This window comes from Anneissia japonica, unplaced genomic scaffold (genome assembly GCF_011630105.1).
Source record: "Anneissia japonica isolate Jap-2015-1 unplaced genomic scaffold, ASM1163010v1 scaffold1302_len1884557_cov193, whole genome shotgun sequence".
In the NCBI taxonomy this organism is placed as follows: domain Eukaryota; kingdom Metazoa; phylum Echinodermata; class Crinoidea; order Comatulida; family Comatulidae; genus Anneissia; species Anneissia japonica.
Genome location: NW_022736804.1, coordinates 660,186 through 676,019, shown reverse-complemented (window position 1 = coordinate 676,019; position 15,834 = coordinate 660,186). Strand labels below are relative to the sequence as shown.

Below are 15,834 nucleotides of genomic sequence, written 5' to 3'. Positions count from 1 at the left end.
CCCCTCCCCCTTTGAAAAATTCTGGATTGCCCCTGTGTTGAGCCCATGCTTTCCTCTTGGACCTTTATATAATATAAAATTTGTAATAAATATATAAAAATAAATAAACTTGCTTCATATTATCAGGTCTCATCCATGTGACTTAATTGGCTTCCTGTCACCTTTTTATTTATATTTGCAATTCATAATTGATCTACAGTATATGAGGGTTCCATGATAGACCTGATATCTAATGCAGTATTTTCATTATACAATACTATTTTTTAACAATGATATTGTTACAATATTATATCGGAGAATTTCACTCCCTAAGCCTCCCTCATTGTATAATATGAACATTTTCTTTTAAGTGAATTCACTCCTCCCTGGTTAAATCTAGTAGAAGAAGGCTAAGAAATACCAACATTTCATTCACTTTTAGTTCATATTCACAAGTTTGGCAACTACTAGCGCCACTAGCTGACTGGAATTCACCGTCCATGCTCCGTGCATGGCCGGTAAGATCGTAAGATAGGTTGCCAGTTACAGCCCCTGCTTCCACTCTTCATAGTCTGTTGGGTGATTATTTTTTTGTGGGACCAGATGTAAAATAAATGTTTTTAAACAAAAACCTCTGAAACGGAGAGATTTTGTTGGTGAATATAAATTGAATTTACTTTTTTTTGGATAAATAATATAGATTTAACAATTAAGTAATTTGACGGATGATAATTAATAATGCTATATAGTTTTTTAATATGTAGATTTTGTTGGTGAATATAAATTGAATTTACTTTTTTTTTGGATAAATAATATAGATTTAACAATTAAGTAATTTGACGGATGATAATTAATAATGCTATATAGTTTTTTAATATGTATATAAATCAGTAATGTAAATAATAATAAAGAATGAAATTTCTTGTAGAAATTATTTCTGACATTTTGTGATAATATAATGGTACTTTTAAATAGGCCACGTGCTACATCCCTAAATATAACATAGGCCTATATTTATTAGATTATATAAATAACCCTGACTGGTGACATTTAATTTAAGTTGATATTATTGTAGTGACAAAAGCCTAGGTAAGGTCAGTTTTTGAGGAAATGTAATTATTTGAAAACAAATTGCTTCTTCAATTCTTCATCATCTTTGCTACAACCACTTTGCTTGCTTCTCCAACCACAACCATTAAAAAAAAAGCAGTTTATAAGATAATAGTTCAATTTTAGTTGATCATTGCTAATTTATTAATCTTTTTTAAATGTTTATTTTGTATTGGATAATTTCTTATTCGTAGATTTTTGCTGGGTGCATATAATCTGTTTGCCTGGCTTAACTGAACAGCTGGAGGGGTTGGCGTAAGTAGGCCCATTGTAATGAACTTGATGGCTTTCTTGTGAGGATGTAGGGACACATATCCTGTGACCCACTAACCTACATTATGCTTGTCAATACATTTAATGTTTATGCAAATTATATTGTTATACTAGGTTCTTTCGTACGGTTATAAATATACCATCTAATTCAGTTGCTAGATGTCACCTGATGATACTGAGATATGTCAGAGTGGTTAAATGCTACTTACTTCACATCCATTGAAAACAAAATTGTGAATAATATGCTGCGTTGCAAATTGAGGAGCATTATCTTCATACCGTGTAAACTTCTGTGGCTTGATGACTACGACAAATTGAGCGAATCAAATGAACGCATCGGATGAGCAACTTTGATCCAATGCATTCATATTTATATCATTTCATCAATTTTCTGGCATTAAACAAATAAAGAAATAAATTATTAGATATCACTCCTGTTGGCCTGTAATTCTAATGTATATTTCTTAGAGATAATCATTATTAACCAATACTATCTTTATTATTATTATTAATTTATTCAGGTAATTTAACCAACAGTCAATTAATTCATCAATCAATTGGAGCAGGAACACATGTTTGTCCCACAAACACACATGCTTACGTACACACATGCTTACGTACACACATGCTTACGTACATTTTACGCTGTTGTCATGTAGGAGCTTGGCAACAGTATCAAAGTGGTGGGGCTTTGCGAACGGTCTATTATTTCATCACTGTTACCTGTAAGCAGTGCAGTAGCCAGGATTTTCAAACAATACAGGACAATATCAGGGTGAACCGACTTTACGCATAAATTCAAAGAATGTTAACCCATTTTCTTAAAAGTCATTTCTCATTTTAGGCTAAATATGGGAAATCTAGACCCATTTTTCAAAAAGTGGACCCATTCTTTGTGGACCCATTAGAAAAATTGTGTGGGATGGCATTGCCTGTTACCTGTCGGTGTCCTCTGCTCGGAGCAGGTTGGCTATCATGGACCTCCAATTTTCTCTTTTCTGAGCTCCCCTTACATATTCGTACTTCAATGTACACCACTCCTTGATGTTGAAAATGAAACCAAGGTTGGAACCTTGGTTTCATTTTCATTTCTTCAAAATTGCCTCCATAAATGGAGAGTATAAAAAAAGCAAAACAAAACATCAATACACATTAAAATCCTAAGCACATGATTTTATGTGTTTTATGTAATGAGAAATTGACAGTAACAATAACAATTATTAACAAAATCTTACTTTGAACATTACCATTAGGAAATGTTTAAATCCACACTATCCTATACCTTACACTTTTAAACTGATTGTACTGTAGGCCCTACCAGAGAAAGAGAAGTAAGAGAAAAGAAAGAGGGAGAGGGAGGGAAAAGAGAAAGAAGGGGAAAGAAAAGGGAAAAGAAAAAGAGAAGAGAAAAATAAAGAAGAATAAAAAGGAAGATATAATGAACAGATATCACAATACCCCTGCCTGCTACCCATTCTCCACTTCAAAAAGTGTCCATAGCGCATTTGATCTAAGCCGCCAGGTATTCTCCGCAGTGGCGTAACCACCGGGGGACAAGGGGAAAATATCCATCTGTGGAAAGTCTTTCCCCATTGAATGCCCTTTTCACCTTTTTCCGACGAAATTAGAATTAAAAAAACAAAGCTTGTGCTTGCTCTCCTTTGCCTTCTAAGTTATAACACATAGTCCCAAACTCAAGAAAGAAAATTTATGATAGATCTTTTTACCTAAAAGAAGGGCCTCAATGTGTAATGATGTTGAAAGAATATGTTTGTAATAAATAAAGCCATAAGGAAAATGCTTATGTTATGTTATGTTATGTTAATAAAATAAGCCCTATATGTCATATTGTTTTCTATATGGGGGGGTATCACACCCCCATACTAACCGGGAAAATTATTACCTTTGTCCCCACCCCGACGCAAGACCCCTGTTACACACCTGTTTATAAGTGTGCCACCAGAATGCAAAACAGATAACTGTATGGTTTGGTCATAGTACACCAGTTTGTTGGGGTGGGGGCAGGGCCCGGGGTCCAGAGGCGGAGCCCTCAGGATCTGAGCATTTTAAGCTGTTGTACAATTTACATTATCTACAATGTTTAATTTGAGCACCCGAACTATGTACACAAACATTAATGTTTAGTATGTTTAATACTGTCTAATGACTCAAGTTTAAACTGCATGACCATTTTTATATTTTTAATAAAATCATTTTCTTCTAATTTTGAATAGATTTTCCCCTGAATTTGAATCTGTTTTGTGGTGATGTTTGCATTCACAGAGTCCTTATGGTGACACAGAACGTGGCCGTATGATCCTAAGGTGCAGAACTCAACAACCGGAAAACAGCAGGGTAAAAAAATCGTCCAATTTCTCATACAACTGTCCGAAATGCTCACAGATAGTGGAGCTATGGTGCTAGATAAGCTTATAGGTCACAGCTTGGAAATAATAGTAAATAATACCCACATTAGGTTTGCTGCGTAGCACTGTAAACACAATACTGTATATACAAATGGATAATAATAATAGTGCTCGAGTAGGAACAAGATGTAATAATCATATCAAGCACGAAAAGTTCCTTTTATTCAGTTGTATGAAAAAGTGTCTGGCGGGATTTGAATCTGCAACCGCTCGCTATTAGGAAGTTTACCACATAAATAATTTTCCAAATTTTGTTTGCTGCATAGCACCGTAGCCACAATATACACAAATGGATAAATAATAACATTGCTCGAATAATAACATTGCTCGAATAGTAACAAGAAGTTATAATCGTATTAAGCATAGTCATTCAACGAAAAGTTCCTATATTCAGTTGTATGTATACAGGGGCGGTCCAGAGATGTCGGAAAGGGGGCCGAAAGTGAGGCAGAATGTTGGGCAGATTGAGATACCACCACCCTAAGGGGTCCGGGGGCATGCCCCTGCAACATTTTAATTTTCTAGATGCCCGAAAAACTCTGGGGTGTTTTGGGTGATAATTTTTTCTTTTTCTTTCTCTCTTCTTTTTTTTTTTTTGACTTTCCAAAGGGGGTGGGGGAGGCGGAGCTGCACCGGTCCCCCTCCCCCTAATCATTCCTGTTTTTCTGCCTATCTATTAATATTAGTATTGTTCAGTATTCAGGCACAGGATGGAGGTATACACTCTATGGAGTGAATGCTGTGGTTCATCCTTGTTCCTGCTGTATTAGCATGCCGCTGTAAACATTTTTTAAAGTTATATTTTTAAATATAAACATAAGGAATTATAAATATGCAGAAATATTTTGGTTTGACTGTGTATCTCTTTGTCATTGTATTGAAATATGTAAATCTGTGTATTCTATTATAAGAAATTGAACAAACATAATATGTGCTGATAACTGCTTCTGGCCAACATTTTAGACAGAAAAATACCTAAAAAATTTAATAAAATGTTGAATAGCTGATTTAAAACGATCACATTAAGGATAAATTATTAGCTTCCAATGAGAAAACAGATAAAAAAAAGTAATTACCCGCCAATTTAAAAATCTATGCAAACAATTACATTGAAGTTATTATTTAACTGGTCATTTTTTTTTCTCATTCAAATTTTCAAATTTTTTATTTGAAGTTAATAACTGAAATATACAAATTAAGCAGTTCAAGTGTGAAATTAATAATTTTAATTTGTTTCTGTGTTTTTGAATTTTTATTTTGTAATTTTCATTAAAATAAATTTTTTATTGATTTATTGATGACTACAGAGGACCTGCACAAAGTAACACCAAAGTACACTTTTCCTTTCATTCCAAATACTGTACTTTTTAATAACTGTACAAATAGAAAGAGTGCAATACTCAGGTTGAATATGCAGTACATAAAATGCTGATTGATTTAACAGCATTTGATACAAAACTCTGAAACCAAATTGATTCTGATTACATACATTCATGTCGTCTTAGTATTTCCTTTATCAGGGTCACAGGTCAAATCAATTCAATAGTACTTTGTAACAGTTGCGATATTTCAACCAACTTGACTTGATTAAATGTGACAGACAACGTTTCTGCCAGGTTACATAATAAGTAACAGATTAACCAATTAGTTCAGCGACCAATTAGAAGTCTAGGATAATTCTTAATAAAATATATACAATTTAATCTATATTAAAAAGTTTAATTTAAAATACTATAGTCCATGGCTTTGTTAGAATTATGGCAAGTTTTTGTACATGTATTGCCAGCATTAAACGTTGAATGAATCAAATAACCGAGGGCTTAATAGACCAATGAAATCACTTTACGACAAATTTTATTAATACATACATATGAAAATGAAAATTGACTGCATCATAAAAGTTCATTGCAATTAAAAAGTATGTACTAGTCCTTAATTGAAATATAAAACCATCAATAGTCATATTTAAACTATTGAATTATACAAACATTCATTTGGCATACAAAATGTTTTCAATCAATTACCTTTGTCTTTTATAAGAACAATCTTTGTATAAGAATTATTATCAGCAAAAATGTATGAAACCTTATATCTAAAGTCTAAAATATATAGTCATCATTATTCAATGCTATTCAATTAATTATTGAAAAGGATTAAATGTTATGAAAAAGGAGCAAGGCAAATTTAAGCACCTTTAAAAATCAACCAGACACATGTACATATATAGGAGTATACACATATATATGCAATAAATGGTTCTGTTCATCTATTCATTGCATTGGGTTACTCTCTTGTATAGTAAACATATGATCTATATTCTGCCATACAGGTATATACATATATGCATATATTTTCTATATCTTACTATACATGACATATATGCATATAATTTCTATTTGTTTATACTTTTTTTTTTCTTGACACAGACAAACATAAATGAGATATAGATTATTATTTCTATATTACAATATGACAAGAATATGACATTTCTATATTTACATATGATTCCTGTCCTATGACAACATATATGCATATGATTTCAATCCTATGAGACATATGCATTATCTTATCCAATTACAAAAACATTTTTTGTTCTTTGACATTTGAGTGAAAGTATTATGGCTCCTCTGTATTAAAGTATACAATACTGACACATTCTTATGCTAATTACTCAGTTTAACATTTAGTGACAGTACGCTGATTTTTGGGATGGCAAGCCTCATACAGTATTTACTTTAAATTTCTTGATGGAATGATGCTTTATAAATTAAGCCTCGCACTAAGACTTAAAAAGTGGAGCTGTTTTCAGTCATGAGAAGAAAAATCCCTTAAATTTGCATGGTTTGGATGTTGGGTTTTGATAGCAAGCACTCCAAAGCTGCCACAAAATATAAATAAATATATATGATTATGCAATCACAAAAAGGATGTTTATACTAATACATAGACGGATGAATATAGAATATAATTATTACTATAGAAAGTTCAAGCTTTGTTTAAAAAGTAAGTAACATTTATACAGACTCCGATAAATAAAGACATAGTTGTTATTGTTAAAAAAAATAAAATAAAAAAAAAATCTTTTTCACATTCTTAGTGAAAATATCGACTGCCTCACCTTTCAGGGAAAATGCACTTAGCATATGACTGCATTATTTTGTATTTAAAAAAAAAATTGTCTGCAATATTTTCAATATAAACAAACCATCAGAAGCAGAGTGAGATGCTACGCAAATACAATGCTGATGTATCATTCACTGAAATACATTCAAAACTGAGTAATAAATGGATTTCAAGATTGACAAGTTAATCAGTTTAATGAACAGTTCGCTGACTTTTGATGGCTTTGCGATGTCATTTTCAAATATTCATTTGTAAAGCCTCGAGTAAACTTTAATAGAAGTTTGGTTGTTAATTTTCCAGATGTTGAACAGTTGTTTCCAAAGTTCAAGACAATGTCCTCACATTAATGTAGTTATTGTTCATTATTTTAGAGAGATCGTAACCCTACGAAGAGTAAATGGCATCCAGTGAGATAGATGTACGCATCTAGGCGACTGACCGGCTGCCCGACTGTGTGACCTGTCCACTAACCGACTGAGTAATGGGTCAGTGATTGATGAAACTCATTTCTCTTTTAGATGACTTCTGTCTTAGCGACTGGCCTTTATGTCTCTTAAACAACATACTCTTATACATATCTATACTCTTACAACTGCATCTAAGAGTGAATGTCTATTGGCACTCTCCCAATGATTCACTACATTTTGGGTTCAAGTACATTAGGGAAACCACCTGTAAGCATCAATAATTCTAATAATAAGCAATTTTTTTTGTTGCTAGTTGGAAATTGTCAGGCTAGCCAGGAAGAAGCAAGGACAACAGCCTCAAAAAGGTGAAGGCCTTTGCCCTCAAAATGAAATTTATGCTAACAAACAGACAAATAAATAAATAAAGGGTCATTATGTTGAAGTTGAAAGACCCCTGTTATTGGTTTGCCCTTGGGACCCCAAAAACACTCATGACAGCCCCGACAATCCAACATAGGAAAGCTGACTTATATAATTCATATTAACCTCCAGAAAGCAGAGCTAAACAACTGCCTGTTAACAAATTCTTACTTGATAATAAGAATAGTTTTCTTTCATGTGGGAAATCTACTTTCGTATTTCTAAATACAATCTGACGTGTGCAATCCTGTGGTATTATCTACTGTGTGGATTATGCATACATCCTCAAATAGAATTCAAACACACATCAGTAAACCTACATTCGTCGTGACACGTTTCTTTAAGCTACTCTCCGATGACCTGTCATTAAACTTGAGTATACAGTACAATGTAACTATTAGCAAATGCATACAGATTTAAAAAAAGATTATGTACAACATTAAAATAGCACAATGGAGAGCTCACTTTAAACATGTAAAAAAAATATGGATTTTCATATGAACTAATGAAAAAATGACTCTAGGCCACAAAAGAGTTGCTTTAAGAAGTTGTAGGCAGCAGTGCTTTAAAGGCTGCTCCTCGGTAATTACCTCTCCGCAATAAATGCTACTGCGTAATCGCTATTGCTAAGCTGTATATTTTCTGCACTTGACTGTACATTTGTAAGATTGATACGACTAAAGGAGTATTGTCGGTGACACGCAGTGACCCTCTGCAGTACTATGGACTCCGTAGGAATAGTGCATTCATAACCCGAAGGCTTATTGTATTTTCAATCGCATAATTACCAGAATATCTTCACATGATGTTTTGAAAACCTTTCGAACAATCCAGCACTAAACATTAATAAAGAGATAGCAAATGATTGCAAGAAATTGGTTTCATTTTTTGTCTTCTCTATATAATAATTATAGTAGAGATCCTTCATAGGAAATTGCACATGATAGCAAATAATAGTTTAAAACCCTGTATAAACATTAATGATTCCTCATTTGTAAATGTCGAATGGTTTACAGCCTTTGCTCAATGCTGAGAGGTCGAGCTTGTAGGAGCATCTGATACGCAATTTCAAACGCTTGACCAAGAGTTAAGATGATCTCTGTCGCAACATCCTAGAAGAAAACAAACAGAAGAAAATAATTGATTGAATATGAACTATAACCTTGCACGAATAAAACATTACAATGTATCATGTTGGAGACAATGGCTCTGAAAAGTACTCCTAAATTCACAGAAAATTAATACAGATTACAAAGGGAATGTCCAAATAATGGAGAATGAATGTCCTTTAAATTTACAGCCTGTAAACGAACACAAGATAAACGCAAAAAATACATGATGTACACAAATATGAATTTGGACTTTAAAGGGCATTTCTGGAGTGGATTTATAAACAAACCTAAGAAAACAATTAATCATGGAATAGCCTTCTTAAAAAGATTCAAATAACTTCTAAAGCTACACAGACAGAAACAATTCAGTTTTTGCTAATTTATGAATTGAAAAATAAAATTTTAAAAAAATTGTTTGCCAGCTCATTTAAAGGGTCTATAAAAAATTTATGGAACTAATTTTTATTAGTGAGTAGAGTATATTCTCATTCTAATTGGAACTGCTCATCTTTGGAACAATCTTTCCCACAACATTTGTAACAATTTTGATTCTCTTTCTATTAGTAAGTTTAAAAAAAATGCCTTTAACTGTATTCAGTTTAATACCTTTCATTTTGTTTAGTTTAACTTGTAATTTTTATTTTGTAATTTTTATTTTGTTTTTTAAGTTTCCATTTTTCTGTTTACATTTCAGTTCCAGGTTACTTTATCATTGTTTTTAATTTACTTTTTACTTACTTTTGAATTTACTATACAGGGCTTCTGAATGGTAACACCCTGGTTAAAGAAAGCTGACATAAATTAAAAGATAATAACTTACTTAAATATACAAAACATTCAAGTCAAACACATCTAATTCCAGTCTGTAGGTTCTAATTAAATCTTTTGTCAAGACAAATAAACACCTTCCTAACCTTTTTAATGAGCATTAATTATCATGCATTGCAGTTCATTTTCATTTGAAGTGAATCAAAGTTGAATAAGAATGAACCAAAACAATAAATGAATAAAATGCATAAACATTCTATTCAGACGCTGCAGATCTGTCAGGAACAATGAAAAAAAAAAAAAGACTGACAGAGTATCTACAATCGCAGCCTGTTAGAAATCCCAACCTATCTTACTTGATATGTAGACGCCTTTACCACTTTCTCGTCCTAGATCAACTAGAAAAAGCCATTGACACGACAAAGTAAACAACCCATACTAAAACACATAAGCACTCTCATATTGGTTTTGGATCAATGTTAATACGTTTCCATCAAAAAAGCATTTTCTGCTCACGTGGCATGATCTGACCTCTGACCCATGTCTTATGCGAGTGCGTCACAAGACGGTAAACAGAAGTTAAAGGACTGCTTTACATCGCAGATTGATCACAACGAGAGTCGAAGAGGCTCAAAAACGAATGAAGTGGACTTTTGTTCATGGTAATTGACAAGACAAATATGCTGTGTTTTTTATATAGTAGATCGTAAAGTAATCTGTTGTACACTGTTTGAATGTAACTAACTTTTATTGATTTGTAATCAATCCACACTGATAGGGGGCAGGCTTTAATAAAAAAAAAAAACATTATTCATTCACTGCTTACCAATGTATTGAGCACAGTATTATATGGATATAAGTTCAAATTAGATAATTATAATGTCAATCTTGGAGACCTTCACCCAAACGATGAGTCAACACACGGGCTAAAAACTTTACATGATAATGATACAATAAATATCAACATTATACAGATACTAGATAACTAAATACAATACATTTCGACAAGATAATGAACTCAATTATTTATCTTTAATCATATTATAATGTTTTGAATATTAATATTTAAAATATTAATGAAACATAAATGAATAAAAAATATATAAATAATGGAAAATGACCACACATAGAATTAACATACGATGCAGAGTTAGTTTACATTTAATTGGTTTGAACTTTCGTCAGAGGTTAATCCTGTCAAATGCCATTAATGGCAAATGTTTTACAAATCGTATCATTGTTTCTATACCTCCTGTTTAATTTTTATACATTTATTATTGAGAATCTCATTGCCATTGTTATAATTGTTGCCCTTAATTCTATCCTTTTTCTAATTTTGTTTTCACTTCTATTTGGACCCTGATTACAGTAGTTTAATTTGTATCTGTTTTACTTTCTTTAAATTTGAAATTATCTTTACCAGTGGTAAATGAAAGTTAAGGGAAATGGCTCGTTTAACTATATAATGCATGATTGTATTTTGTATTTGTATTGTTGTCGCTGTAAACTACAGTACGATAAATGAATAAAATACATGAATGAATGAATGAATAAATAAATAAAAAATAAATAAATAAAAATGAATGAATGAATGATTAAATGAATGAATGAATGAATGAATGAATGAATGAATGAATAAACGAATGAATGAATGAATGAATGAATGAATGAATGAATGAATCAGCTTATCAGTTTCAAACAAAGAAATTTCAGACCGAATTATATCATAATGGCCAGACACTGGCCATTTTTAAAAACATATTGTGTAATTATTTCACTACCAACATCGCTCAGAAGAGTGTTTGATCAATTCATTATTATTGTTATCTTAAACAGATTACAAATGTGTAAACTAGATAAAAGAAAATTAAAAACAAGTTAAGAACAACCAAATATGAGATGGAGAGTCCTTGGATAACAATTATGGATAAAGTATTAAAAAAAAAATTCCTGAAATAACAGGAATCATTGACAAACATTTGCTAAAAATAAATGTTGATGGGCTGGACATATTGCTAGATTTAAATCCAACATGTTCATGTGATTTAAATGTTTACATTATCACCTGCCTTGAGTATAATCTCAAGCCAGAAAAACGATTTTGGTATCCACAATAACAAGACCAATCAATCATAAAATTTCAAAAAATAAAATAAAATCCATCCTTCCAATTTCCACCCAGATTTTTTTTTAAATATTTTTTTCTGTTATTGTTCTCTAACAGGTGGGAAGCATGCTGAGCAAGGAAGGTTCTGCACTACAACACTCACATACAATGCATTAACAGATCAATTTAAGATGTGATGTCATCTTAAACTGTTTCCTGATATTATGCTAGTGTATAGCAGTACTAAAGGGTCTGTAAGAACAAGGAATACAAATGCTCTACCTGAACTAAACGAATCTTCTTCTTGTGCAAGCTTATAGAATGTTTTTAAAATAAATTAAGCTGTCTGAGTTAAAAACAAAATAATCCTAAAAAATAAAATTCAATATTTAGAATTGTTTAACTTTGTATATTTAAATGACTTACTAGTTTTCATTAACAATTAAAAGAAAATATTTTCTTGGCCAAATAGCAGATAAATAGACAATGTTTCTGTTTCATTTGGCTGGTGATAATCAATTTCAACATTTTTCTAGTAAGGAGTAAAATCAACAAAGAATATACTGTTTGACTCTCATTCCACAGTCTGGCTCAAATGTCAAGAAATGAGATGGGCTTTCCAGTGTGTCAACCCAAAGCTCCCGGTTTCAATTTCACCTTTCATTATCTCATTAAAAGCTACAGTTTTAATATTTGATCTTTTTTACTCGCAATTCAATGTTTCAATGGAAATTTAGAGTGTTTTCAATTCTTATCAGCAGTGCAGAATCAGAATGCAATACCACAAGGCTTGCATGCCAGACCGTTTAAACTGGCAATTTGCTCAGTCTGCCACCAACAATCTCCACATAGCATTGCATCGTCAAATGAATCACAAAAACTGTGAAGATGGATTCATTAGCCAACGGTCGTACCGTCAACATGGTGCATACCTGACTTTAGTCTAAAATCAGCTGGTAAACAGTACATTTTGTATACCGCAATGAAGCAATAGGTGCCTTGGAACTAAATTATGTTCAAATTCTAACACACGTTTTCAGATTAAGTATGTTTGTAAAGATGTAATGTTGAAGCAATCAGTGTAAGTGGTCTGAGGGCTATGTTTGCATATGGCTAAAATTGACTTTGTTTTTGTATGCTGTGACAGACTACTGACAACCTGCAATGAATAATTTGTTTTTCTAGTAGTAGAGTGTAGTGGTAGTCCTTTCACTTGTCTGTCATTTTCTTAAAGAGGTCGAAAATGAATCAAGAATCTCTGAACAAACCTTAAGAGTTCTTTTAAAGGAAGTTTCTGTTTCTTTCTAAATTTGTTTGACAAATTTTGACCATATTTTAACTTACTGTGCAATCTCTTCATTCTATGTTCATGCGGGTCAGAGAAAACCGGGTCTTAAGTATCTATTTATATAGTTGTATTATTAACATTATATAAACACTGTCAAATGTTGACCGAACTCATGATCTGTTTCATTCTGATGACAATGTAGGCCAAAAGTACTCTGCAGTTTAGCTCATTAATTCTTTAAATCATTACAGAGAACCGTACACGTCATAATGATGCATTCAGTTCACGGCATTTATCTCTTCGCTTACGAAAATTTAAGTATGAGGATGATCTTTAAAACATGGGTCGCAGGCAAACATCTGAATATCATAGGCACCTACAAAGTTTATGATAATCGTCGGCCTTAAAGGTCAGCGAGAACATTGTACATTGATTCATCTATTTGCATAAAAAAAATGAGAGAGCAAAGTTAGTTGCACAGTGGAGGAGAATTCTAACTAAAAAGGCCGGAGTGAAAATTTTGTATACTGGTTCTTCTATTGGCATACAAAATCGAGAAGAGGCGTGGGAAAATTGTACAGCGTAAAAGGTTTCTAAACATGGTCATTTTGATTGGTGTTATACATGTCAGTTTCTATATCGTGTGGGAGATATTTAATGATGGGGTAAAGCACAAGAAACCCTGCAATATCCTTAGAGGGGACAACTTTACAGCTGTCATATTATATATTAACAAAAGTGGCATTCATGTCAGTACAGTGCCAGAGCTTATGCGTCAAAGCAGACAGCTTCTTTCGTCTCATACTGTAAGCAAAGGCACATACTATGAATATATGATGTTATCATATCTAATATAGGCCTATTTTAAGCTCTATTTCTTATTGAATGAGACTGTAGTATTTTTGTTGAGGTTGATGTCTGGGAATTGTTAATCGAAACACTGTCTTCAAACTATTCCTTCAATTATGTTTGAAATCAAACAGTTGGCAAGTACCTAAAGTGAGCATAAATATAAAGTTTCTTGTATAATAATAAAACTTTGTATTAAATTTGTTGGCATCTAAATTTGCTATAGAACTAGTGAGAGGGTCAAGAACTAGTGAGAGGGTCAAGGGACACTCAGAATGTAAATCCCCTTCTTGGGATTTAGAGGGTAATCTCCAATTTTATTCATTTTTATTTTCATATTGTTCTCAAATTGTTTACTGTATGTTTCATGTATGGTATTGAAAAAAAAGATCTATAAATAATATTATTAATAGGTTTTTATCTCATCAGCACACACAAAAATGATCAAATCAAACAATTTATTTTTTGGCAAAAATTGATTCTGTCTGAGTTGAGCTAAAAAAATAAAAAATTTAATTTAATATTTCAATTGTTTACTAAAAGTTGTAAATCAATTGAAAATTAGAATGGGACAATTTTTCCTCAATAATTAGTAGGCATGCAGCAAGCAATACCATAAACGTATTAAATTAAATTTTATAGCTGCATTATAATGTTGTTCCTGCAGTATCCGGAGCGGATTTAAGCGGGGGGATGGGGGTTAATTTTTAACGGGTTTCTTTCATCCCTGATTTTCACACTCTAAGGTGTGAATGATGATGATGATTAACCTTTATGTTGGAATTGACAAGGTCAACAAATATGCTGTCAAGGTCTTTACATCATGAAGGTATAAAAATAGTGTTGACATCAACTAGGGTACCTACATCTGTCCATGAACACCTGCGTACTAGTAGGGTAGAGTGGCTTAGCTGTTCACAGATGGCATGACACGTCATAAGATACATCTGATGATAGGCCTTACTGGCACCAATTTTAGGCGCACACACCCACTGAAGATGTATTTATTAATGGGTATTGAAGCCGACAACTGGGGACATATGCATACAGCAAATCTCATAGTAACATCTGGGATCGTAACAGGCCTGATCTGGGGAACCTATTTTTGCATCATAAATTATACATCACAACCAATGTTGCAGTATTTATTATAAGTACATCTGTTTATTATTTTTTTAAATATCCTAGATCCATCTGTCCATATTATCTAGGTTACCAAGAACCAAAGGAACTAGGTTATCCTAGTAGAAATACTGTACACATGTGTGGCATCATCAACCAACACTAAAACTATTATCATTGGTGTACCTCAGGTTTCTGATCTATTCTCTTCTCCCCACTGAAAATTTGCTGAGCAAAACAATTACACTTAAGCAGTTAATAAACACCTCATATCACCTCATTCTCCCAGGCAGCTCCCCCTCACTGTCCCATCACCATCCCCATCAGTCCCCCATATACATATCCTAGACAGGCCACTGAGCACTAGGGTACTGACTTGACTATAGTCAGTTAAACATTACTCATTACTATTATAGTAATGAAGTACAGTAACACATGAAAAAGAAAATGATACTACACTAAAGTAATAAAGTCAAAAACTCCCTAAGGAAGGTCTCAGCAGATTTTCCGAAATGTGCGAAACTCAGAGGCCAGTTCCATATGTCCAAATCAATATTCAATAATTTATGAATTTATTGTGATATTTTTGTTAGGGGTTAGATAATGAGAGTTGTTGTTAGGGGCTATGACATGGGGTGTGGCTATGATATGGGGGCGGCAAAGACTGGCATGATCACTAATTGGTTGATGAATCATGAGAATATCTATATAACCAAAATGTACTACAAATGAATCAACAAACATAGAGCAAATCATGTGTCTGATCATTCAATATATATAAACATGTGTTTATATATATTGAATTGATGTATATATATGATGTTCCATAGATGTCTCGATGATATAGAAT

General features: G+C 32.5%; 1 protein-coding gene across 3 annotated transcripts in view; it reads right to left on the bottom strand.

Annotated features, from left to right (window-relative positions):
* Positions 1-5,126: 5,126 nt before the first annotated feature.
* LOC117116886 (ankyrin repeat and sterile alpha motif domain-containing protein 1B-like) overlaps positions 5,127-15,834 on the bottom strand; it is a 125,795-nt gene continuing 115,087 nt past the window's right edge. For all 3 annotated transcript variants that reach the window (XM_033261002.1, XM_033261004.1, XM_033261003.1), the window contains one exon: positions 5,127-8,850. In XM_033261002.1, coding sequence (XP_033116893.1) covers positions 8,749-8,850 — 102 coding nt within the window. In that variant the 3' untranslated portion in view covers positions 5,127-8,748. The remainder of the gene's footprint in view (positions 8,851-15,834) is intronic.